General features: G+C 40.2%; 1 protein-coding gene across 1 annotated transcript in view; it reads left to right on the top strand.

Annotated features, from left to right (window-relative positions):
- Nucleotides 1–19,748, top strand: part of LOC135559424 (cadherin-related family member 1-like) — a 29,536-nt gene extending 9,788 nt beyond the window's left edge. Inside the window, exons 11-17 of the mRNA XM_064993576.1 lie at nucleotides 2,960–3,166; nucleotides 3,981–4,133; nucleotides 6,004–6,168; nucleotides 9,048–9,115; nucleotides 10,675–10,903; nucleotides 13,712–13,966; nucleotides 18,691–19,748. Of these exons, the coding sequence (XP_064849648.1) occupies nucleotides 2,960–3,166; nucleotides 3,981–4,133; nucleotides 6,004–6,168; nucleotides 9,048–9,115; nucleotides 10,675–10,903; nucleotides 13,712–13,966; nucleotides 18,691–19,308 (1,695 nt within the window). The 3' untranslated portion in view covers nucleotides 19,309–19,748. The remainder of the gene's footprint in view (nucleotides 1–2,959; nucleotides 3,167–3,980; nucleotides 4,134–6,003; nucleotides 6,169–9,047; nucleotides 9,116–10,674; nucleotides 10,904–13,711; nucleotides 13,967–18,690) is intronic.
- The last annotated feature ends 7,300 nt before the right edge of the window (nucleotides 19,749–27,048 follow it).

Genomic DNA, 27,048 nt, shown 5'->3' with positions numbered 1-27,048 from the left:
GTTATTAGTGTCAGTGCTCTGTTATTAGTGTCAGTGCTCTGTTATTAGTGTTCAGTGCTCTGTTATTAGTGTCAGTGCTCTGTTATTCAGTGCTCTGTTATTGTGTCAGTGCTCTGTTATTAGTGTCAGTGCTCTGTTATTAGTGTCAGTGCTCTGTTATTAGTGTCAGTGCTCTGTTATTAGTGTCAGTGCTCTGTTATTAGTGTCAGTGCTCTGTTATTAGTGTCATTATGTCAGTATCAGTGCTCTGTTATTACAGTGTCAGTGTCAGTGCTCTGTTATTAGTGTCAGTGCTCTGTTATTAGTGTCAGTGCTCTGTTATTAGTGTCAGTGCTCTGTTATTTGTGTCAGTGCTCTTTTATTACATTACTATTGCTCTGTTATTACGGTGTTAGTGCTCTGTTATTACAGTGTCAGTGCTCTGTTATTACAGTGTCAGTGCTCTGTTATTACAGTGTCAGTGCTCTGTTATTAGTGTCAGTGCTCTGTTATTAGTGTCAGTGCTCTGTTATTAGTGTCAGTGCTCTGTTATTACGGTGTTAGTGCTCTGTTATTACAGTGTCAGTGCTCTGTTATTAGTGTCAGTGCTCTGTTATTACAGTGTCAGTGCTCTGTTATTACAGTGTCAGTGCTCTGTTATTACAGTGTCAGTGCTCTGTTATTACAGTGTCAGTGCTCTGTTATTACAGTGTCAGTGCTCTGTTATTACAGTGTCAGTGCTCTGTTATTAGTGTCAGTGCTCTGTTATTTGTGTCAGTGCTCTTTTATTACATTACTATTGCTCTGTTATTACGGTGTCAGTGCTCTGTCATTACAGTGTCAGTGCTCTGTTATTACAGTGTCAGTGCTCTGTTATTACAGTGTCAGTGCTCTGTTATTAGTGTCAGTGCTCTGTTATTAGTGTCAGTGCTCTGTTATTACAGTGTCAGTGCTCTGTTATTAGTGTCAGTGCTCTGTTATTAGTGTCAGTGCTCTGTTATTAGTGTCAGTGCTCTGTTATTACAGTGTCAGTGCTCTGTTATTACAGTGTCTGTTATTACAGTGTCAGTGCTCTGTTATTAGTGTCAGTGCTCTGTTATTAGTGCTCTGTTATTAGTGTCAGTGCTCTGTTATTACAGTGTCAGTGCTCTGTTATTAGTGTCAGTGCTCTGTTATTACAGTGTCAGTGCTCTGTTTTTAGTGTCAGTGCTCTGTTATTACAGTGTCAGTGCTCTGTTATTAGTGTCAGTGCTCTGTTATTAGTATCAGTGCTCTGTTATTAGTGTCAGTGCTCTTTTATTACATTACTATTGCTCTGTTATTACGGTGTTAATGCTCTGTTATTACAGTGTCAGTGCTCTGTTATTAGTGTCAGTGCTCTGTTATTAGTGTCGGTGCTCTGTTATTTGTGTCAGTGCTCTGTTATTTGTGTCAGTGCTCTTTTATTACATTACTATTGCTCTGTTATAATGGTGTTAGTGCTCTGTTATTACAGTGTTAGTGCTCTGTTTTTACAGTGTCAGTTCTCTGTTATTGCATTGTTAGTTCGCTGTTATTACCTTGTTAGTGCTCTGTTATTAGTGTCAGTGCTCTTTTATTACATTACTATTGCTCTGTTATTACGGTGTTAGTGCTCTGTTATTAGTGTCAGTGCTCTGTTATTACAGTGTCAGTGCTCTGTTATTAGTGTCAGTGCTCTGTTATTAGTGTCAGTGCTCTGTTATTAGTGTCAGTGCTCTGTTATTAGTGTCAGTGCTCTGTTATTAGTGTCAGTGCTCTGTTATTAGTGTCAGTGCTCTGTTATTAGTGTCAGTGCTCTGTTATTACAGTGTCAGTGCTCTGTTATTACAGTGTCAGTGCTCTGTTATTAGTGTCAGTGCTCTGTTATTACAGTGTCAGTGCTCTGTTATTACAGTGTCAGTGCTCTCTTATTACATTGTCAGTTCTCTGTTATTACGGTGTTAGTGCTCTGTTATTAGTGTCAGTGCTCTGTTATTACAGTGTCAGTGCTCTGTTATTAGTATCAGTGCTCTGTTATTAGTGTCAGTGCTCTGTTATTACAGTGTCAGTGCTCTGTTATTAGTGTCAGTGCTCTGTTATTACAGTGTCAGTGCTCTGTTATTACAGTGTCAGTGCTCTGTTATTAGTGTCAGTGCTCTGTTATTAGTGTCAGTGCTCTGTTATTACAGTGTCAGTGCTCTGTTATTAGTGTCAGTGCTCTGTTATTACAGTGTCAGTGCTCTGTTATTACAGTGTCAGTGCTCTGTTATTACAGTGTCAGTGCTCTGTTATTAGTGTCAGTGCTCTGTTAGTGTAGTGCTCTGTGTTATTAGTTATTACAGTGTCAGTGCTCTGTTATTACCTTGTTAGTGCTCTGTTATTACAGTGTCAGTGCTCTGTTATTACAGTGTCAGTGCTCTGTTATTACAGTGTCAGTGCTCTGTTATTACGGTGTTAGTGCTCTGTTATTAGTGTCAGTGCTCTGTTATTACAGTGCTCTGTTATTAGTGTCAGTGCTCTGTTATTACAGTCTTAGTGCTCTGTTATTACAGTGTTAGTGCCTTGTTATTAGTGTCAGTGCTCTGTTATTACAGTGGCAGTGCTCTGTTATTACAGTGTCAGTGCTCTGTTATTACAGTGTCGGTGCTCTGTTATTACAGTGTTAGTGCTATGTTACAAGTTTAGCACATCTTTTTTATTGTCTGATCTCTTTCGCTTGTGTGTGTGCTCTGTTATTCAGTGTCAGTCTCCTTCACTCTCTCTCTCTCTCTTGTTATTCAGTGTCAGTGCTCTCTCCTCTTCATCTTTTTTATTGTCTGATCTCTTCTCCTTCTCATTCTCCTTCACTCTCTCTCTCTCTCTCTCTCTCTCTCTCATCTCTCTCTCTCCTTCTCTATCTCTCCCCTTCTCATTCTCCTTCTCTCTCTCTCTCTCGCTGTTGCTGCCATTCTCTCTGTCTCTCTGTCTCTCTGTGTCTCAGGCCACTGAGCTGGGGCCTAGCGAGGAGCTGTTGGACTACAATGCCATGACTATGGTGACGGTTCGAGTGGTGGATCTCAACAACCACCCTCCTACCTTCTACGGAGAGAACGGGCCCCAGAGCCAATTTGAGGTGACCATGTATGAGCACCCTCCAGAGGGGGAGATCCTCAGGGGGCTGAAGATAACAGTCAACGACTCTGATCAGGTACTGGAAGGCAAAGTCTGTTTCCCAAATCGCACCCTATTCCCTATATAGTGCACAACTTTTGATCAGTGCCCTATGGGCCCTGGTTAGAAGTAGTCCGTTATATTGGGTAACATTTCGGATACAGCCAGAGACATTCTATTTCCCACCTCTCGTACTTTCATGGAAATCACTCCTTTATGCTTCGTTATAGGCCTTGAGACTGTTTCCTAAACACGTTTGTTAGCCCAACCCCAGAACACTTGACTGATACTAGGGTATTGATACTAGGGTATTGATACTAGGGTATTGATACTAGGGTATTGATACTAGGGTATTGATACTAGGGTATTGATACTAGGGTATTGATACTAGGGTATTGATACTAGGGTATTGATAGCTCCAACGATGACTTTGGTGCTACAATCCACGTTGTGTTTTATTAATGGGTGCTGGTTGTATTGTATAATGTGATGTAATTGCTCGCCCCCCCCCCGCACAAAACAGTATGTGACATTATGTTAACCTATTTTAGAAAATAAATATCTTAATCCCCATATTTGCCCAATAATACTATTAAGCATCCCAGGAATGTCAATAGTTCATTTAGATTAAGATGGCTGTCATTATCATCATGATGTCATTGTTCCCAGAATTCTCGTCTGCAATTTTTTACATTATATAATAATTGTATCCGTTGACAGTTTTTTTTTCCCCCTCAGCCCATTAGATAGATTAAAATGATTGTTTTCAAACAGAGGTCAGAGATCTTGGTATCTGCCATGAATGTTGTCATAGATGGCAGATTCATGTAGGTGTGTGTTTTCTCTGACAGGGTGCGAATGCTAAATTTAAACTCAGATTGGTAGGGCCCGGTCGTGTACTCAGAGTGGTGCCCCAGACGGTCCTAAATGAAGCACAGGTCACTGTCATCGTTGAAGACTCTGCTGCCATCGACTATGAAAAAGGCAAATCCTTAACATACAAGGTATTTCACACCATTTTCAGCTGCATTTACAGTACCAGTCAAACGTTTGGACACACCTACTCATTCAAGGGTTTTCCTTTAAAAAAATAACTATTTTCTACATTCTAGAATAATTGTGAAGACATCAAAACTATGAAATAACACATGGAATCATGTAGTAGCCAAAAGTGTTACACAAGTAGCCACCCTTTGCCTTGATGACAGCTTTGCACACATGGCATTCTCTCAACCAGCTTCACCTGGAATGCTTTTCCAACAGTCTTGAAGGAGTTCCCACATATGCTGAGCACTTGTTGGCTGCTCTGTGTCTCACAAAGACACCGCGGTTAGAACCAAAAATCTCAAATTTTGATTTCCTCCGGTCTAAGGTCCATTGCTTGTATTTGTGTGTCCTTTAGTAGTGGTTTCTTTGCAGCAATTTGACCATGAAGGCCTGATTCACACAGTCTTCACCGAACAGTTGATGTTGAGATTTGTCTGTTACTTGAACTCTGAAGCATTTATTTGGGCTGCAATTTCTGAGGCTGGTAACTGTAATGAACTTATCCTCTACAGCAGAGGTAACTCTGGGTCTTCCTTTCATGTGGCGGTCCTCATGTGAGCCAGTTTCATCATAGAGTTTGATGGTTTTTGCGACTGCACTTGAAAAAACTTTAAAAGTTCTTGAAATGTTCTGTATTGACTGACCTTCATGTCTTAAAGTAATGATGGGCTGTCGTTTCTCTTTTCTTATTTATTGAGCTTTTCTTGCCATATTATAGTATTTTACCAAATAGGGCTATGTTCTATATATCTTCTACCTTGTCACAACACAACTGGCTCAAACACATTAAGAAAGATAAATCAATTCCACAAATTAACTTTTATATTAACAAATTAACTACCTCATGAAGCTGGTTGAGAGAATGCCAAGAGTGTGCAAAGCTGTCATCAAGGCAAAGGGTGTCTACTTTGAAAATCTAAAATCTATTTAGATTTGTTTCACACTTTTTTGGTTACTACATGATTCCATATGTGTTACTTCATAGTTTTGATGTCTTCACTATTATTCTACAATGTAGAAAATAGTACAAATGAAGAAAAACCCTGGAATGAGTAGGTGTGTCCAAACTTTTGACTGGTACTCCATGACAAACTGGAATAACAAATATTTGATCCTAAAATGGACAATGTAGATTGGATATGATTTTATTTTGATGGTACAGAAATTACTAGGTATTTACTAAGAAATTACAATGGTAATTATACAGTTAGAAATTACAATAGTAATTATACAATAAGTAATTACAATGGAAATTATACAATAAGTAATTACAATGGAAATTATACAATAAGAAATTACAATGGTAATTATACAGTTAGAAATTACAATGGAAATTATACAATAAGTCATTACAATAGTAATTATACAATAAGTAATTACAATGGAAATTATGCGGTAAGAAATTACAGTTATACAGTAATAACCTATGACTTATAAAATAATAATCATTTAGCAGACTCTTTTATCCAAAGTCACTTAAAGTAGTGCTTCCATATATTTTGACCCCAGTGGGAATCTAACCCACAACTCTGGCATTGCAGGCATCATGCTCATTCCTTCAATAATTCTTTACTATAGTATAACAGCAAGATTTTTTTTTTAACCTTTATTTAACTAGGCAAGTCAGTTAAGAACAAATTCTTATTTTCAATGACGGCCTAGGAACAGTGGGTTAACTGCCTGTTCAGGGGCAGAACGACAGATTTGTACCTTGTCAGCTCAGAGATTTGAACTTTCAACCTTCCAGTTACTAGTCCAACGCTCTAACCACTAGGCTACCCTACCCTGAGTATTTTATGGATTTAACATAACATTTTCCTCTACCAGTTACTGGCTGTGGAGATTGACACCCCTGAGAGGTTCAGTGCGACAGCTGATATTGTGATTCACCTTTTGGACACCAATGACAACACTCCCAGGTTCACCTCAGAGTATTACATCGCACGCATCCCGGAAAACTCCCCTGGAGGCTCCAACGTCGTGTCTGTCACCGTGAGTACATCTGGATTATTCAACTCCACTCAAACATCACTGCCACCAAAATATGATTATGTAATCTCCCAACGATAATCCACCGATAGATGGATATTAATGGTTATGGGTAATTGGAAGCTAAGAAGAAACAGGGATTTCCAGCTTGAGGGATTTCCACAAAATGCCCGTAGAGACGTAATGCTTATATGATTGACTTTCTCCATACAATACTCAAGTATGGAACCAGATTCAATAAATGCAAATAAATGTATTGAAACAACAATAATAGGAAAAAACAATACTCCAATATCAATTTTATTTCAATTGTTGTTATCTGTATTTATTTTGGGATGAATCTGCTTCCATACTACTAGTATTTATAATGTTACACTACTAGTAGTTACCGTTTAGCAGGAATTAGAGTTGGCGAGAAGGTAACAATTCTTTAGGGTCAATCATATTGGCCTTTACATTGTGGTGTCCCTGTGGTGTGACTGTGTCCTAATCAACCCAGGGAATGGGAGCCTAGTAGACAGACCCTGCTGGGGTGAAATCCTCCCCACATTGTTCGGTGTGTTTTAGCTTAGAGTGAGATCCTCTCTGGTGTGTTATCCTCAGACTGTTCCAATCAGCGAATGGACAGTGACCTTCATTCATTCAGGAGTTGTGTCCCAATGGACTCCCTACTCAACAATATTGACCCCAAAAATCAGTTGTTAAAACTATAAATATTAATGTGGAAATTGTTGTTATTATTATGAATAATATTGTTATATGATATTGGAAAAATAAAATGTTTGATATGCGTTTATTTCCTGTATGATTGGATACTTTTAAAGAGACATGACATGCTTATGCATAGGTACCAAAATTCTAACTCCTCTCTGTTCCGTTCCAACATTCTAACTCCTCTCTGTTCCGTTCCAACATTCTAACTCCTCTCTGTTCCGTTCCAACATTCTAACTCATCTCCTCTATGTTCCGTTCCAACATTCTAACTCATCTCCTTTATGTTCCGTTCCAACATTCTAACTCCTCTCCTCTCTGTTCCGCTCCAACATTCTAACTCCTCTCCTCTCTGTTCCGTTCCAACATTCTACCAACATTGTAAGTCCTCTCCTCTGTTCCATTCCAACATTCTCACTCCTCTCCTCTCTGTTCCGTTCCAACATTCTAACTCCTTTCCTCTCTGTTCCATTCCAACATTCTAACTCATCTCCTTTATGTTCCGTTCCAACATTCTAACTCCTCTCTTTTATGTTCCATTCCAACATTCTAACTCCTCTCCTCTCTGTTCCGTTCCAACATTCTACTCCTCTCCTCTATGTTCCGTTCCAACATTCTACCAAAATTCTAACTCCTCTCCTCTATGTTCCGTTCCAACATTCTAACTCCTCTCCTCTATGTTCCATTCCAACATTCTAACTCCTCTCCTCTATGTTCCGTTCCAACATTCTAACTCCTCTCCACTATGTCCCGTTCCCACATTCTAACTCCTCTCCTCTCTGTTCCGCTCCAACATTCTCACTCCTCTCCTCTATGTTCCGTTCCAACATTCTAACTCCTCTCCTCTATGTTCCGTTCCAACATTCTAACTCCTCTCCTCTATGTTCCGTTCCAACATTCTAACTCCTTTCCTCTATGTTCCGTTCCAACATTCTACAAACATTCTAACTCCTTTCCTCTATGTTCCGTTCAAACATTCTACGAACATTCTAACTCCTTTCCTCTATGTTCCGTTCCAACATTCTAACTCCTCTCCTCTCTGTTCCGTTCCAACATTCTACGAACATTCTAACTCCTCTCCTATGTTCCGTTCCAACATTCTAACTCCTTTCCTCTATGTTCCGTTCCAACATTCTACGAACATTCTAACTCCTTTCCTCTATGTTCCGTTCCAACATTCTAACTCCTCTCCTCTCTGTTCCGTTCCAACATTCTACGAACATTCTAACTCCTCTCCTCTATGTTCTGTTCCAACATTCTAACTCCTTTCCTCTATGTTCCGTTCCAACATTCTAACTCCTTTCCTCTATGTTCCGCTCCAACATTCTACGAACATTCTAACTCCTCTCCTCTATGTTCCCGTTCCAACATTCTAACTCCTTTCCTCTATGTTCCGCTCCAACATTCTACGAACATTCTAACTCCTCTCCTCTATGTTTCCGCACTCTCCAACATTCTAACTCCTTTCCTCTATGTTCCGCACCAACATTCTACGAACATTCTAACTCCTCTCCTCTATGTTCCGTTCCAATATTCTATCTTCTCTTTTCTCCTCTCTGTTCCGTTCAAGCATTCTACCAGGATTCTAATTTCTCTGTTCCTTTCCCGTATTCTGACTCCTCTCCTCTATATTCCTTTCCCAGCACTCTACCAGTATTATGACTTCTATCCTCTCTGTTTCTTTCCAGCACTCTATCATCATTCTGACTTCTATCCTCTCTGTTTCTTTCCAGCACTCTATCAACATTCTGACTTCTATCCTCTCTGTTTCTTTCCAGCACTCTATCAACATTCTGACTTCTATCCTCTCTGTTTCTTTCCAGCACTCTATCAACATTCTGACTTCTATCCTCTCTGTTCCTTTCCAGCACTCTATCAACATTCTGACTTCTATCCTTTCCTTTATGTTCTGTTTCAACATTCTAACTTCTATCGTCTCCTCTATCTTCTGTTCCAACATTCTGACTTCTATCCTTTCCTTTATGTTCTGTTTCAACATTCTAACTTTATCTTCTGTTTCAACATTCTAACTTCTATCATATCCTCTATGTTCTGTTCCAACATTCTAACTTCTGTCATTTCCTCAATGTTCTGTTCCAACAGTCCAACGTGTGTCCTCTCTATGTTCTGTTCCAGCATTCTAACTCCCTTTCTCTTTTTTTGCATTCCAGGCCAATGATCCAGACTCTGGCCTTTGGGGTGAAGTCAAGTACTCCATCTATGGATCCGGATCTGATTTGTAAGTACAGGAGAGTCCTGCCAATACCAATGATTGTTGAACATGAAGATTTGAATAAAATCCATTAATCTGTTGGTGTGGAGCCAGTTGAATAGACCAAAATGGGCAGAAATGATCACTTAAGCAATATAATCATTTGTTTTGCCTGATTATGCGTGAGGACAAACGTGGGGAAACCCACTGGGTCTTTGTATTGGGTCCCAATCGCTCAAGCAACAGTGATAGAATGGTAGAAAAAAGTGGGTAAGCGCTTATCGCCGTTCACAGTGAATAAAGTACAGCTGCGTTTATTTTCTATGGCTTTTTCCGGCAATAGACGTGAAAACGCTTGTGCAAAAATAAATAAAAAGTTGTGTAAACGGTGTTTACTTGTGTCTACTCTCCACCCAGACATAACAACAATGGTCACCATCAGATGAACCAACCTCCTACTGACTGATCAGTCTCAGAGAGATTCATCTTTTTCATGGCATTCTATCACCTGCCGGCTGTGATTATTGTGGATTAAAATGAATGAGTTTGACTTGGGTTAACTAATCCTGCTCCAGGTCAACCATCTCTCAACTCAGATTCTTCCCTTTGATAGGAAGATGGGAGAAGACAGTATTTCAGTATTAGGTTGGCTATGCTTGTAGCTCTTCTCCTCCCTCCTGTAACAGCTTACTCTAAGATTGGGGCACGATACTGACTGGTTAATCTTGTAATTGGATTGCAGGGTGAAAAATAGCCTGCCAGGCCTGGATGTCTCGTGTAGAGAGGGCCAATTAACATGCAATGTGGCAGCTGGAGCTCTGCTATGGAAAGCAAGGCAGGCAGGCTGCAATACAGGCAGAACATTGAAAAAATAAGTGTCAAGTTATCTTCCAATTTTGCTTGCCGTCTTGACGCAGGAAGTAAATGATAAATGTGTGAAAGTTAACAGTTTGCCTTGTATTTGTTAATTTTCACAGGGAATACGTTCTAAAAAAGAAAATGTTGGAAAATGGCTGAATATGTGCCACTTTAAAAAGAATATTGGACATAAAAAAAATGTGTACTGGACAAAAAAACGACCTTGGTGATAATACAGAATAATTTATCATCTGCAACACGGGTCTTGATATATTTTTCCCAATATACTGCTAATGCACTGCTAAAATACTGCCAATATACTGAGAGAGAAAAACTGCCAATATACACTCTTAGAAAAAAGGGTTCCATAAGGATTCTTCGGCTGTCCCCTGAGGAGAACCCTTTTTGGTTCCAGGTAGAACCCTCTGTGGAAAGGGTTCTACCTGGAACTAAAAATGGTTCTTCAAAGGTTTCTGCAATGGGGACAGCCGAAAAACCCTTTTAGGTTCTAGATAGCAACTTTTTCTAAGAGTGTACTGCCTAAATACTGCCAATATACTGCTAATATACTGACAATATATTGCTTGTATACTACCAATATACTGCCATCTTACTCTCAATATACTGTCAATATAATGTTAATATACTATCAATATAATGCTAAAATACTGCCGATATTCCACTAATTTATTGTCAATATCCTGCTAATACACTGTTGTGTATTCCAGGTTTCTCATCCACCCGTCCTCAGGCATCATCTACACCCAGGCCTGGGCCACTCTGGATGCTGAGGTCAAGTCCAAGTACAACTTCTACGTGAAGGCAGAGGACACAGAGGGCAAGTACAGCCTGGCGGAGGTGTTTGTCACTGTCCTTGACATGAACGACCACGTTCCAGAGTTTGATGACAGCTTTGTGGAGAGGACCATGATCATCGGTGCACCTGTTAGGGTAGAGGTATGTACAGTGGCAATAAGACAAGATTGCACTTTATAGATCCCTAAAGTAGAGGTTTATACAGTAGCCATGTGGTGTGTAGAGGTTTATTCTAGGGCAGTGGTTCTGCAATGGTGGGGCTGTAATAGTAGAATGAAGGTGCACTTTCACTATTGTGTAGTGCATCATCAGTGTTCCTCTTGTCATGTCGGTCATTGGATACCTTCCAGAGCTATTACTAACTGGTCATGTCCAGATCAACTATCCCATGTTAGCTAACGTTATTTAGCTAGGTTTCTTAGCCTATACAGTGCATTCAGAAAGTATTCAGACCCCTTGACTTTTTCCACATTTTGTTACGTTACAGCCTTATTCTAAAATGGATGAATTCCCCCCCCCCCCATCAATCTACACACAATACCCCATAATGACATCACAATACCCCATAATGACATCACATTCCCCATAATGACAAAGCAAAAACATGTTTTTAGAAATTGTTGCAGATGTATTACAAATAAAAAACTGTAATATCACATTTACATAAGTATTCAGACCGTTTACGCAGTATTTTTTTTGAAACACCTTTGGCAGCGATTACAGCCTCGAGTCTTCTTGGGTATGATGCTACAAGCTTGGCACACCTGTATTTGTGGAGCTTCTCCCATCTTCTCTGCAGATCCTCTCAAACACTGTCAGGTTTGATGGGGAGTGTCGCTGTAGAAAAGGCCCATGGAGTTGGTGGAATAATCCTTTAATTCATTGCCATTTACTCAGCTGGGCCAGGGGCGCTTTAATTAGGTCAGGTGGAAATGTCCGACAGATCTCAACTCCATAAAAGGAGGAAATTGCCATCGCCTGATCTCGCTGCTATTTCTTCCTTGACTCCATCTGATCCAGAAGTTCTGTGTATCCATGAATCCACGTAAGTCCACCGACTCTGTTACCTTTCATCTGAACTATCTGTTGCGATCCGGAGATGGGCCATTCGGTTATTGTTTATAGTTATTGCGGCTTGGAGCGCACGCTTCAAACATATTGTGTAATGTGAATTGTCAATGATCACGGCCCTACGGATCCTCATAGGCCAATTATGCAATCGATATGGTTCATGTGTATTGAAATTAATTATATGTACACATGAAGACAATTGAAAGAGTGAAATGAGAAACGTCATTGTTTGCTAACTGATTGACTTTGATAATGGGGATTATAGATTGTATCACCGTTCACTGTTTGTATTCTTTCATGATTTATGATAAATAGTTACGAGCCTAAATGACTTGCGGATGATTACTATGCACTTCTTAATGAACTGGACTGTTGAATTCCCTAAATTATGTTACTAATGAATGATATGATTTGATCTTTGATTATGAATTTGATTGGATACATGTTATTTGTTTCCTTTGTGATGCAGCCCAGACTACTCAGTAAATATATCACTTTGTGGTTAAAGGAATTCCTGCCTCAGTCAGATCCATTCCTCTGTCACCTGACACGTGACCACCTGTTCACCTTCACTGTCAGTCATCCTACCTGTCCAGCTACCCACAGATTCCACTAATCTTTCAGTCGCTGCACAGCTATTTTCGGGTCGCTCCAGAGATGTTTGATCGGGTTCAAGTCCGGGCTCTGGCTGGATCACTCAAGGAGATTCAGAGACGTGTCCCAAAGCCACTCCTGCTTTGTTTTGGCTGTGTGCTTAGGGTTGTTGTCCTGTTGGAAGGTGAACCTTCACCCTAGTCTGAGGTCCTGAGTGCTCTGGAGCAGGTTTTCATCAAGGATTTCTCTGTACTTTGCTCCGTTCATCTTTCCCTCGATCCTGACTAGACTCCCAGTCCCTGCCACTGAAAATGGTGAAAATGCTGCCACCACCATGCTTCACCATAGGGATGGTGACAGGTTTCCTCCAGACGTGACTCTTGGCATTCGGCCAGCTCTAGGAAAGGTCTTTGTGGTTCACAACTTCTTCCATTGAAGAATGATGGAGGCCACTGTGTTGTTTTTGATACCCTTCCCCAGATCTGTGCCTCGACACAATTCTGTCTCCGAGCACTACCGGCAATTCCTTTGACCTCATGGCTTGGTTTTTGCTCTGATATGCACTATCAACGGTGGGACCTTAGACAGGTGTGTCCCTTTCCAATTCATGTCCAATCAATTCAATTGACCACAGGTGGACTCCAATCAAGTTGTCGAAACATCTCAAGGATGATCAATCGAAAGAGGATGCACCTGAGCTCAATTTCGAGTCTCATAGCAAAGGGTCTGAATACTTATGTAAATAATGTATATCTGTTTTTTATTTGTAATAAATTAGCAAACATTTATAAGAAAAAACAGGTTTTGCCTTGTCATTATGTGGTATCATGTGTAGATTGATGAGTCAAAACATTTTCCCCGATGCTGGAAGGGGGGCCTGAGTGAAAAGGTTTGGGAACCCCTGTCCTAGAGTTGTAGTGGTTCACTGGCCATCGGTTCGGTTTGATCCTAAACACTGTGTGAATCATTACACTCCTGGTAAACACTGTGTGAATCATTACACCCCTGGTAAACACTGTGTGAATCATTACACCCCTGGTAAACACTGTGTGAATCATTACACTCCTGGTAAACACTGTGTGAATCATTACACCCTGGTAAACACTGTGTGAATCATTACACCCTGGTAAACACTGTACATTGAATGCTTGTTTTTGTAGGATGATAATCACCTGAAATGAAAAATGTGAGCGTGTCCAGAACCGTTCCAGTCCAGCGCAATTTTTAAGTAAATAATGTGTTCAGTTTTGCTGCTTTTTCGTTTTTTTTTTTTAATCCATTCAGGCCATAGATGCCGATGCAGAGTCGCCCAATAACGTCATTGAGTATTCCATTATGCAAGCTGAGCCGGACAACATCTTCGACATCAACGCAGAGACTGGAGAGATCAAGCTCAAGTCGTACATCAAGTCCATGGAGATCGTGCAGAACATCACCAAGCAGAAGGACTGCAGGTGGTCTCTGGTGGTCCAAGCCCGGGACCGAGGGTCTCCGTCCTTCAGCACTACCGCCGTGGTCAACATCGACATCACTGAGGCGGTAGGTTGAATGTTCCCTGACCTTAACCGTAGAGTAATAACCCTAACCTAACTGCTTAATTTCCTAACCCTAACTGCTTAATTTCCTAACCCTAACTGCTTAATTTCCTAACCCTAACTGCTTAATTTCCTAACCCTAACTGCTTAATTTCCTAACCCTAACTGCTTAATTTCCTAACCCTAATTTCCTAACCCTAACTGCTTAATTTCCTAACCCTAACCTAATTTCCTAACCCTAACTGCTTAATTTCCTAACCCTAACTGCTTAATTTCCAAACCCTAACTGCTTAATTTCCTAACCCTAACTGCTTAATTTCCTAACCCTAACTTCCTAACCCTAACTGCTTAATTTCCTAACCCTAACTGCTTAATTTCCTAACCCTAACTTCCTAACCCTAACTGCTTAATTTCCTAACCCTAACTGCTTAACTTCCTAACCCTAACCTCCTAACCTTAACTTCCTAACCCTAACTTCCTAATTTCCTAACCCTAATTTCCTAACCCTAATTTCCTAACCCTAATTTCCTAACCCTAACTGCTTAACTTCCTAACCCTAATTTCCTAACCCTAATTTCCTAAACCTAATTTCCTAACCCTAATTTCCTATCCCTAATTTCCTAACCCTAACCCTAATTTCCTAACCCTAATTTCCTAACCCTAACTGCTTAATTTCCTAACCCTAACTTCCTAACCCTAACTGCTTAATTTCCTAACCCTAACTTCCTAACCCTAACTGCTTAATTTCCTAACCCTAACTTCCTAACCCTAACTGCTTAATTTCCTAACCCTAACTGCTTAATTTCCTAACCCTAACTAACCCTAATTTCCTAACCCTTTCCTAACCTAACTGCTTAATTTCCTAACCCTAACTGCTTAATTTCACCCCTAATTTCCTAACTGCCTTACTGCCTAATTTCCTAACCCTAATTTCCTAGCCCTAATTTCCTAACCCTAACCCTAACCCTAATTTCCTAGCCCTAATTTCCTAACCCTAACTACCTAACCCTAATTTCCTAACCCTAATTTCCTAACCCTAACCCTAATTTCCTAACCCTAACCCTAATTTCCTAACCCTAATTTCCTAACCCCCTAATTTCCTAACCCTAATTTCCTAACCCTAATTTCCTAACCCTAATTTCCTAACCCTAATTTCCTAACCCTAATTTTCTAACCCTAATTTCCTAACCCTAACTTCCTAACCCTAATTTCCTAACCCTAACTTCCTAACCCTAATTTCCTAACCCTAATTTCCTAACCCTAACCCTAATTTCCTAACCCTAATTTCCTAACCCTAATTTCCTAACCCTAACCCTAATTTCCTAACCCTAACCCTAATTTCCTAACCCTAACTCTAATTACCTAACCCTAACTAACCCTAATTTAACCCTAATTTCCTAACCCTAATTTCCTAACCCTAATTTCCTAACCCTAATTTCCTAACCCTAATTTCCTAACCCTAACCCTAATTTCCTAACCCTAACCCTAATTTCCTAACCCTAACTGCTTAATTTCCTAACTGCATAACTGCTTACATTTCTAACCCTGCTGTCCTACCTTATCCATAGGCTGCTAACCCAGGGTAAGGAAATCAATAATTTGGGTGAACTAACGCCAGCAGCATTTCTGTAAGCCTGTTATTAATTATTTTAAAACCCTAATTTCTCCTCTAATAGAAACATAAACCCTAATTTCAATTGTTTATATTTTGTTTGTTTATATATTGTAAAAATGTACATACTCATTAAGTGTAGTTTTGTTTCCAAATTTGCATTAATTGATTGCATGAATTTTAAAGCCTACCTTCCTCTTTGTTAACTTCACCCTACATATTTAACATCATATCCTAACCCAATAATTTCCTATTATCTCTGTTGTCTTCTGTGTTGCATTGTGCTTTTCAGATCAAACCCTAACCCTAATTTCCTAACCCTAACTGCCTAATTTCCTAACTGCATAACTGCTTACATTTCTAACCCTGCTGTCATACCTTATCCATAGGCTGCTTACAGGGTAAGGAAATCAATAATTTGGGTGAACTAACGCCAGCAGCATTAGCTCTGTCAAGCCTGTTATTAAGTGATATTTTAAAAACAAACTCTCCTCTAATAGAAACATAAAGAAAGTGATATTTCAATTGTTTATATTTTGTTTGTTTATATATTGTAAAAATGTACATACTCATTAAGTGTAGTTTTGTTTCCAAATTTGCATTAATTGATCCCCATTAGAATTTCCAAAAGCCTACCTTCCTCTTTGTTCCACCACAGAACAGGAATATTTAACATCATATCCGGAACATGAATAGACAATATTATCTCTGTGTGAATATTATCTCTGTTGTCTTCTGTGTTGCATTGTGCACATCAGATCAAAGTACTGGAGCACATTATAAAAGAGTACTGGAACATCATCAGAGAGCGTACCCATCAAATGTTATTGGACTTTTTTTGGGCATAGTCGGCTTCACAATCTTACTAACAATCTGTATATCCACTACCTTGTACTGTAGAACAGTGAAGAAAGCTCGCGTCAACCCCCAAGCCAATTTCATCAGAGTTATCCGAAGGCCCAAATGATCATGAGACCCATCCCACTGGACTATACAGACTACATTTTATATATCACCTTATTATGTCTGCAAGACATTACTTTATGATACCTTAAAGACAATATATTTTTTTTACTTCTTTGTCTGTAAAAGAGTAGCAAAGCACATTATAAAGGATAGGGTTTTTCTATTGGATTCTTGTAATGGTATTTGGTATGTTATTAGGATCCCCATTAGCTGGAGTACATTCCAAAGGAGCAGTACTGGAGTACATTATGAGGTTCCTGGACACAGAACAGGAAAATTGCACATATAAGGAACATGAATAGACAACATCATCTCAGGAGAGTACTGGAGCACATTCTATAGGAGAGTACTGGAGTACATTATAAAGGAGAGTACTGGAGCACATCATATAGGAGAGTACTGGAGCACATTATAAAGGAGAGTACTGGAGCACATTATAAAGGAGAGTACTGGAGCACATCATATAGGAGAGTACTGGAGCACATTATAAAGGAGAGTACTGGAGCACATTATAAAGGAGAGTACTGGAGTACATTATAAAGGAGAGTACTGGAGCACATCATATAGGAGAATACTGGAGTACATTATAAAGGAGAGTACTGGAGTACATTATAAAGGAGAGTACTGGAGTACATTATAAAGGAGAGTACTGGAGCATATTTTAAAGGAGAGTACTGGAGCACATAATATAGGAGAGTACTGGAGCACATCATATAGGAGAGTACTGGAGCACATTATAAAGGAGAGTACTGGAGCACATTATAAAGGAGAGTACTGGAGTACATTATAAAGGAGAGTACTGGAGCACATCATATAGGAGAGTACTGGAGCACATCATATAGGAGAGTACTGGAGCACATCATATAGGAGAGTACTGGAGCACATTATAAAGGAGAGTACTGGAGCACATTATAAAGGAGAGTACTGGAGCACATTATAAAGGAGAGTACTGGAGCACATTATATAGGAGAGTACTGGAGCACATTATAAAGGAGAGTACTGGAGCACATCATATAGGAGAGTACTGGAGCACATTATAAAGGAGAGTACTGGAGTACATTATAAAGGAGAGTACTGGAGCACATTTTAAAGGAGAGTACTGGAGCACATTATAAAGGAGAGTACTGGAGCACATCATATAGGAACAGTAAAAGTACACAGACACACAAAGGTTTTGACCGGTCGTCATTTTTTCTTAACTAACTTGTATACATATGATATTATATAAAAACAGTTATAGTTATTTCATATCCATCTTTTATATTTGATTGGGATATGTTTTTCTACTCCTAAAAATGTATTTTTATCTACTTTATTTTTATCTCTACTATTTACTGTTTTGATTATATTGTCAAATTCTAGTGCTACTATTATAGTATGTAGGACTTATTTTACAGTAATTCTCCTATGTCAGAGCATATTTTAAACCGTTTGACTATACTGAAGTAACAAAGATTAAGTCATTTACTTTCAAGCCAGTGTCTTGAGTTTAAGGTTAATCCCTTTGTCAGAAGAACAGAGTAATCTCTATTTTTCCATTTCATTTTTTTTTCATATCCATGCAAATAATACTCTCAAACCAAAGACCCAGTAGCATTCAACGTAGGGCTTTAGGAACCTGTCACAGGAAGTTAATCCTCAATACAATCCTTATCGGAAAACATGTCACTGCGCGTGAACAAAAAGAACAAACCGTTCTGATGCACCCGTCACACTCCCGACAACAGTCAGTGTGTGTGTATGACCCAAATGGCACAGCCTAAATTAGAGCACCACACCCTAAATCATTAACAGACACAGCAGTTTGGGATGAAAGGGTGTTTGACAACGTATCATTACAGTGAGCACATACATTATTAGTACATGTATGGACTAGCTGTGGGATTTGAACTCCCCAACCTTGTTGTTGTTAGCCCTGTGCTTTTACCAACTGAGCCACACAGGACTTCCTGTGGCCATCATGCTGCTAGTGTTATAGAGATGTTGTCTGTCTGGGGCTCCTCTGTCAGTGCTTGGCTCATGTCTGACCTCTGACCCTGCTGCTTGCCTGCATGCTTTTGGACCAAAATATATGAAACGTTTAAAACGTTTGATGATCTAGTCCCGTGGATGGGCATGATTAAAAGTATTATCTTTGTGCTCTTTTACAGACTCAACTCAAGGGGCCTATGGCAGCCTTTTTATTGCAAAGTAGGCACAACCCAATGAAGGCCCTAGGCATGGTCGCTGGTGTCATTAGCATATTGGTAGGGGTCACTGTCTTGATCTCCACGGCTACTTTCTTGCGCAACACAAAGTCCAACAGGATAATGCCGGCGCGTCGCATTATCATCAGACGGAGACCGTCAGGAGACCGTAAGCCGTGGACGTTTAACGTACCGTTCCGTGGCGGCGGCGGAAATGACCCATTGAACAAGTTTGTTGTAGGCGACCCGGAAGCAGGGAGTGTCAGCATCAACGCCAACAAAAACATCAGACCCCGGTGCTCTAGATCAAAGCCCAATCCTCTGCCCCCCAGAGCCCCCTGTCTGTCTCCTCCATCCTGTCCCCCTCTGTCCTCCGACCCCAGTCCCAGTGAGAGGCCCCGAGCTGCAGTGCCAACCGTCTCTGGGGCCCTGGCTTCAAAGGGCTCCAGGAGATCCAGCCAGAGCAGAGAGAGCAACATCAGCTCTGAGACTACTAGAATCCCCGTCAGCTCAGCCCTGGTCTCTGAACTCAAAAGGAGACTGGAGCAGAAAATCAATGAGAGCAACTCAAGCTATTATTGAACCTGATAGGTGTGGTGTGCTGGCGCTCTAACCAATCTGTCAGTAAATTGTCTGGACTTGCTGAATGTGCTCAGTCCTAGGATTGTAAAACTGCAATTGTAAAAGAAGGTTGAGGACAGTAGATAAATTCCCTTCAAAACTGTATTTGTTTTCAAAGCAAGTCCTCTGTCAAAGCAATGTTGCAACACTGTCCTATTATTGAACCAACTGAATCTAACGAGCTCTACACATTTTCTTCAAGATGTTAACATAACGTTGGACACTTGGATCCATGGGCCCTGGTCCAGAATAGTGCAGTTTACAGGGAATAGGGTGCCATTTGAGACACACACTGTCATCCAGAGATAACTAGAGATGTTTCTGCACTGCCATCTTGAGATGTGTAATGGGATCCTTGTTAGATACGTCTCTGCATTGCTGCCATCTTGAGATGTGTAAAGGGATCCGTCTCTGCATTGCTGCCATCTTGAGAGATGTGTAGAACATCTCTGCATTGGATCTTGAGATGTGTAATGGGATCCTTGTTAGATATGTCTCTGCATTGCTGCCATCTTGAGATGTGTAATGGGATCCTTTTGTTAGATATGTCTCTGCATTGCTGCCATCTTGAGATGTGTAATGGGATCCTTGTTAGATACATCTCTGCATTGCTGCCATCTTGAGATGTGTAATGGGATCCTTTTGTTAGATATGTCTCTGCATTGCTGCCATCTTGAGACGTGTAATGGGATCCTTTTGTTAGATATGTCTCTGCATTTCTGCCATCTTGAAACGTGTAATGGGATCCTTGTTAGATATGTCTCTGCATTGCTGCCATCTTGAGACGTTTAACGGGATCCTTGTTAGATAAGTTTGCATTGCTGCCATCTTGAGATGTGTAATGGGATCCTTTTGTAGATATGTCTCTGCATTTCTGCCATCTTCAAACGTGTAATGGGTTCCTTGTTAGATAAGTTTGCATTGCTGCCATCTTGAGACGTTTAATGGGATCCTTGTTAGATATGTCTCTGCATTGCTGCCATCCCGAGGGAAACAACATGTTAACAAGAGTGACGAAGGGGGACATACTGGACCATGTCTGAGGAAAAGACTACGGCATATTTCTGTGTTATATTCCTGAAACGTTTTGTTTAATTTGTTTAAGACCCTGCAATGTTTTCAAGAATAGTGCTGAAATATATGATTAGGATTGATATGTAGCCTATGTTGCCAGAATGCAAAATGGAATCCAAATTATGGAATTAATTTGGCTAAAAGGACGCCTCAAAATAGCCTCAATCAGCCTTGCTACTGTAGCTAGCTAGCTTGTTTACAATGATTTGATGCAGTCCAGACGGGCACTAGCAGATGGCATAGTAGATAACATATGTCAGCAACGAGTTTGTGTAACTAGTGCCACACGCCGGAGCCCCTATTCCTCTCTACCACTCACCTCTTCCCCACCTTTCTACTGATACAAACAAAGGGACTTGAGCGAGCAAGTCTCCATTGAAGTTTTCCAAAACAACTGTTTTCTTTAAAACACGTAGTATTTCTACCATCGTGATTTTATTCTAACAAGTGAAAACATTTTCAAATGCCCATCCCTAAAAATGTACCAACTTTGACTTGTGCGTCAGATCAAAGCAGCTACGTGACACGGCTATTAAAAAAAAAATAAAAAATAGATATTTTTTTGACAGGATAAATGCCATTGCTTAAAACACGAGTTGTGCTCATGGACCTGTGTCTGTGACATTCTAGTGGTGTTTGTCATATTTAGATGAGTAGATGTTCAAGGATTATGATGTGCCACTGCCTGCTTTCAAGACAACAAAAGCTCTTGCTTGTTTGAAATCAGTAACTTTTTTTCTTTTTGTTTTCTTGTTTTGCTGAAATGCTTTTCTATTTCAAAAGGGTCTTCTTTTAACTTGGGGGGGGATTGGTGTTGGATTACTCACTTAAATGAAGGAATCCCTTTGTTGTTTCAGTAAATATCAAACTGTATGAACGGAGATGTTGTAAAATTGGCCGTAAACTAAAGCATTAATTTCCACGCTGTGCAAACTACATGAAAATTAATGGGATACATAACGATACAATATATTCTATATATGTGTGTATGTATGTATATATTCAATAATAATAATGTATGTGGTGTAACACTTGCCTGTTTCTTGAAGTGAAATCTTGATTGTCTTTATTTTATCGTTTTGAATAAATGTATGAAAAATAATTGTTGTGTTGTGATTTTGTTAGTTCATAACTAGCGAGATATACAGTACGTTTTAGATAACAACAACAACAAACAGAGAGAAGAAAAAATAAGTAATCCACACACTGCTCTTGATCGCATCACTGCTCTTGATCGCATCACTGCTCTTGATCGCATCACTGCTCTTGATCGCATCACTGCTCTTGATCGCATCACTGCTCTTGATCGCATCACTGCTCTTGATCGCATCACTGCTCTTGATCGCATCACTGCTCTTGATCGTATCACTGCTCTTGATCGTATCACTGCTCTTGATCACATCACTACTCTTGATCGTATCACTGCTCTTTAATTAGCTTTACGCATCGCCCTCACAAGGTTTGTCAGAGCTTAAGATAACAATAGACTACAATACAGAAATAATTTTGTGATCTGCAATAAATTACATAAAAAAATAAAAACATGTTTATGTGTAGATATGTACCAGTGGAGGCTGCTGAGGGGAGGATGGCTCATAATAATGGCTGGAACGGAGCAAATGGAATGGCATCAAACCATGTTTGATGTATTTGGTACCATTCCACAGATTCCACTCCAGCCATTCGCATGAGCCCGTCCTCCCCAATTAAGGTGCCACCAACCTCCTGCGATAGGCACGGTACTATATGTCATTATTCAATCAAAGGCGTGTTGTCGACAAGTGCATTGCACTTGACTTTTAAATAATTTACACACATGAATGGTCTCAGGATGCTTTACTTTTGGCATGACACAGGACTGATGGTAGCACTCACCTTGTCTTCTCCGGACAAGTTTTTATCCGAATGCCCATAACAATCGGAAAGGGGATTCATCAGAGAAAATGACTTTACCTGAGTCCTCAGCAGTCCAATCCCTGTACCTTTTGCAGAAAATCAGTCTGTCCCTGATGGATTTCCAGGAGAGAAGTGGCTTCTTTGCTGCCCTTCTTGACACCAGGCCATCCTCCAAAAGTCTTCGCCTCACTGTGCATGCAGATGCACTCACACCTGCCTGCTGCCATTCCTGAGCAAGCTCTGTACTGGTGGTTCCCCGATCCCGCAGCTGAATCAACTTTAGGAGACGGTCCTGGCACTTGCTGGACTTTCATGGGTGCCACAACAATTGCACCGCTCTCCTTGAAGTTCTTGATGATCTGATAAATGGTTGATTTAGGTGCAAACTTACTGGTAGCATTATCCTTGCCTGTGAAGCCCTTTTTGTGCAAAGCAATGATGACGGCACGTGTTTCCTTCAGGTAACCATGGTTGACAGAGGAAGAACAATGATTCCAAGCACCACCCTCCTTTTGAAGCTTCCAGTCTGTTATTCGAACTCAATCAGCATGACAGAGTGATCCCAAGCCTTGTCCTCGTCAACACTCACACCTGTGTTAATGAGAGAATCACTGACATGATGTCAGCTGGTCCTTTTGTGGCAGGGCTGAAATGCAGTGGAAATGTTTTTGGGGAGATTCAGTTAATTTGCATGGCAAAGAGGGACTTTGCAATTACTTGCAATTCATCTGATCACTCTTCATAACATTCTGGAGTGTATGCAAATTGCCATCATACAAACTGAGGCAGCAGACTTTGTGAAAATTAATATTTGTGTCATTCTCAAAACTTCTGGCCACGACTGTACAAGGACAGAGAGCTGTTTGGCATCTATGTTTTGATAATGTACCACTTTAACTAAGGCTGTCTCAGCTCAGCTGTTTGAAATCCAATTTCTCCAGAATTTTTTATAAGAATGGAATGTTGGTGTCAGGTGTGTGCGTACTGGTAGCGAAGTCAGGTGCAGGAGAGCAGAGAGTCGTGAAACAGGCGCACACTTTATTTAGGCAGGAGCAAACAGCAGATGGATGCTACTGCGTCAAAAACCTCCAGCAAAAGTGCAAAGCGCAAAAACAGTCACTAAAGCTATTTCCCATTACACACAGGTGGATTGTATTTATCATCATTAGTCATTTAGGTCAACATTGGATCATTCAGAGATCCTCACTGAACTTCTGGAGAGAGTTTGCTGCACTGAAAGTAAAGGGGCTGAATAATTTTGCACGCCCAATTTTTCCGTTTTTGATTTGTTAAAAAGGTTTGAAATATCCAATAAATGTTGTTCCACTTCATGATTGTGTCCCACTTGTTGTTGATTCTTCACAAAAAAATACAGTTTTATATCTTTATGTTTGAAGCCTGAAATGTGGCAAAAGGTCGCAAAGTTCAAGGGGGCCGAATACTTTCGCAAGGCACTGTAGTTTACCAAATAAACATACTTTGTGAAATAAACACGGAACATGGAAAACCAGCCTGGTGCGTCACATAAAACACGTAACACAAAACAATTCCACACAAGGACATGTGGGGAACAGAGGAATATATATATACACAATGTGATTAGGGAATGTAAACCAGGTGTGCGGGGAACAAGACAAAACAAATGGAACAATGACAAATGAAGCGGTGATGGCTAGAAGGTCGGTGACGTCGACTGCCGAACGAGGAGAGGAGCCGACTTCGGTGGAAGTCGTGACAGTTGGAGATTGTCCAAAGATTGCTAAGAGCTGAAGAATCTATATTACTTTCCTTTAGAAGGGGTTTCACCATAGCAGTTTTTAGTGCAGTGGGGAAAGTAATTAGCATTAGTGATTAACATCAGCTTGCACTTCTTCAGATATGCAATTAAAAACTATTTTGAAGAAGGTTGGGGGCGGGGAGGGGGCTAGGATTGAGAAGGCAGGTAGAAGGCTTAAGTTGTGATATAACTTTTCCTGAGCATATCTGTGTCAAATCCATAGTGCCTTTGTGTGGTAGACTAGGGGCAATATCATCAAGCTTCTCATCAGATCTTGCTTATGCAGCACACTCCTCATATTTAGACTTGGAAGAAAGTTCACATAGGTTTGATGTAGAATTTATGAGTTTATGGTCCCGTGTAGCTCAGCTGGTAGAGCATGGGGCTTGCAACATCAGTGTTAAGGGTTCAATTCACACGGGAGGGCCAGTGTTAAAACAGTATGCACTCTATACTGTAAATTACTCTGGAGAAGAGTGAATGCTAAATTACCCCCCAAAAACATGAGGCCATCAATGGTTGAGAAGAGCACTCTCAAATTATTCTGATTAAGTTAGAAAAATGAACATGTGTGCAATGTCTCATGGTCTTGTTATACAGGATATGCCAAGTTGCTCTTAGAATATAATAATGGCAACTCTTACCTTCTCCACTTCCGCTCTGCCATTCTGCAATTTCTCTAACCGCTCCTACACCAAAACGGCATCATCACCATGTTCACAATCACACAGTATCATTCCAACCTCATAGTGTGGAAATGTATATAAAACTACTTTCAAAAATATTTATATATATATTATGTTTGCACTAGGCCTTTAAAATTGCAACATTTTCTCTAAGCCCCATGGCAAAATGTGTAGAATTGCAAGAAATTCACTTTAACACTCAAAAATGTCTCTCCACCATTGACGGAGGCCACTAAAATGTTTTGCCGCGAGGTGGGGGTGGGGGCCTCAACCAAGTCTCTCTTAGGGCCCCCAAAAGGCTATAGCCGGCCCTGATTGTCTTCATAAGTGAATGCTGTCCCTGGGTCAACAGGTGATGTTAACTCTTTAGATTGAACCCTATTGCTATTTTAAACCTTACCATTAACACCTATACCACAGTCAAACTGACCTGCACCATCTTCCTAATCTTCCTACTTCCGACCCCCTTGTCTCTATTCACTCATTCATGGGTAATGCTTACTTAGACATAATTGGCTTTTGTCTTTTGGCGGCTGAGAATGTTGATAGCAAATTCCGGGAATCTTTCAACTGGGATCTCTGGAAACCTGAATATTTATCGGAATTTTAGGCGTAATAAATTGAAAGACGTAAACTTACGATGATACAAATCAAAGAAGTAGAATATCTTTGACTCCACAATATCTTTGACTTTTATTAAGACTATACATGTTTTGATCACATTGGCATGTGAAAGACAGATATTTTAGGCAATTGTTGAATACAAAAATACATTCAAGTAAATTAAGGACTAAATTATTTACCCCCTTAATGTGACAGACAATATATATTTTATATAGATTCAAAAAAAAACTAAAATCAGAAATGATCATCTAATGCAGCTTTCAGTAAACTCAGAGAAGATCTCATGTTGTCTATTCTCTCTGAGAGACATGGTTAGGATCTATGTGAGACCCAAATGGGACCCTATTCACATTGTAGTACACTACTTTTTACCAGGGCCCATACGGAGTAGTGCAGTACTTTTTACCAGGGCCCATACGGAGTAGTGCACTACTTTTGTCCATGTCCCACGGGGAGTAGTGCACTACTTTTGACCAGAGCCCATAGGGGTAGTGTACTATATAGGGAATAGGGTGGCATTTGGTACACAAGTGTGATTAAGAGGTTAATTAAGATCTAGAGAGATACGAGATACAGATGATAAAAAAAACAATATATGATAATCTCTTTACCAGTGTATGAATAAACACGCACCAAAACAACGCTTTTACATAACACATCCTTTTGAGTTGTGGTGCTAAAATCAAAGTGTTAGTCTGTGAACATGCACTCCCTTCCTGTTGGCCCTATCCCTTGGATGTTTACAGATCTGCAGGAAGTCCCACAACTAAACCTCTTATACCTATCCTATCCTATAGGATAACTTATCCAGACAAGGGTTACGAAATTACAGTAGCTTTCCTAAAATTCCCAGGTTGTCCTGCTTATTCCCTCCTGATTCCATGAATCTCCAACCAGGATTTCCTGATTCCATGAATCTCCAACCAGGATTTCCTGATTCCATGAATCTCCAACCAGGATTTCCTGATTCCATGAATCTCCAACCAGGATTTCCTGATTCCATGAATCTCCAACCAGGATTTCCTGATTCCATGAATCTCCAACCATTTCCTGGATTCCAACCTGATTCCATGAATCTCCAACCAGGATTTCCTGATTCCATGAATCTCCAACCAGGATTTCCTGATTCCATGAATCTCCAACCAGGATTTCCTGATTCCATGAATCTCCAACCAGGATTTCCTGATTCCATGAATCTCCAACCAGGATGAATTCTAGGATTTCCTGATTCCATGAATCTGATTCCATGAATCTCCAACCAGGATTTCCTGATTCCATGAATCTCCAACCAGGATTTCTGATTCCATGAATCTCCAAAAATTCCATGAATCTCCAACATTTTGTGAACGATTCCATGAACAAGAATTTGAATTGTACAACCCTAATCCAGACCCTTCAGATTTGTAAACATCAAAAGCTTAAGGTCAATGGGATCTGGGTAGGGAGCAATTAGGATGGTGTTGTCTCAAGTGTCCATCTTCACCCCTAACGCTAATCCCAACAACCTTCACCCCCAAGTCTAATCCTCACCATCCCACCCCCACAATCCCAAAGTGAGTCAAAAACAGGAAAAGAGTAGCAAAGAAGCCTCATACATTACGTAGGTAGTAGTGCAAAGGCTGTATACAGTATGTATTCATGTAT

The sequence above is a fragment of the Oncorhynchus masou genome, chromosome 18, assembly GCF_036934945.1.
Source record: "Oncorhynchus masou masou isolate Uvic2021 chromosome 18, UVic_Omas_1.1, whole genome shotgun sequence".
Lineage (NCBI taxonomy): Eukaryota > Metazoa > Chordata > Actinopteri > Salmoniformes > Salmonidae > Oncorhynchus > Oncorhynchus masou.
This window is presented reverse-complemented; position numbering and strand designations above follow the sequence as displayed.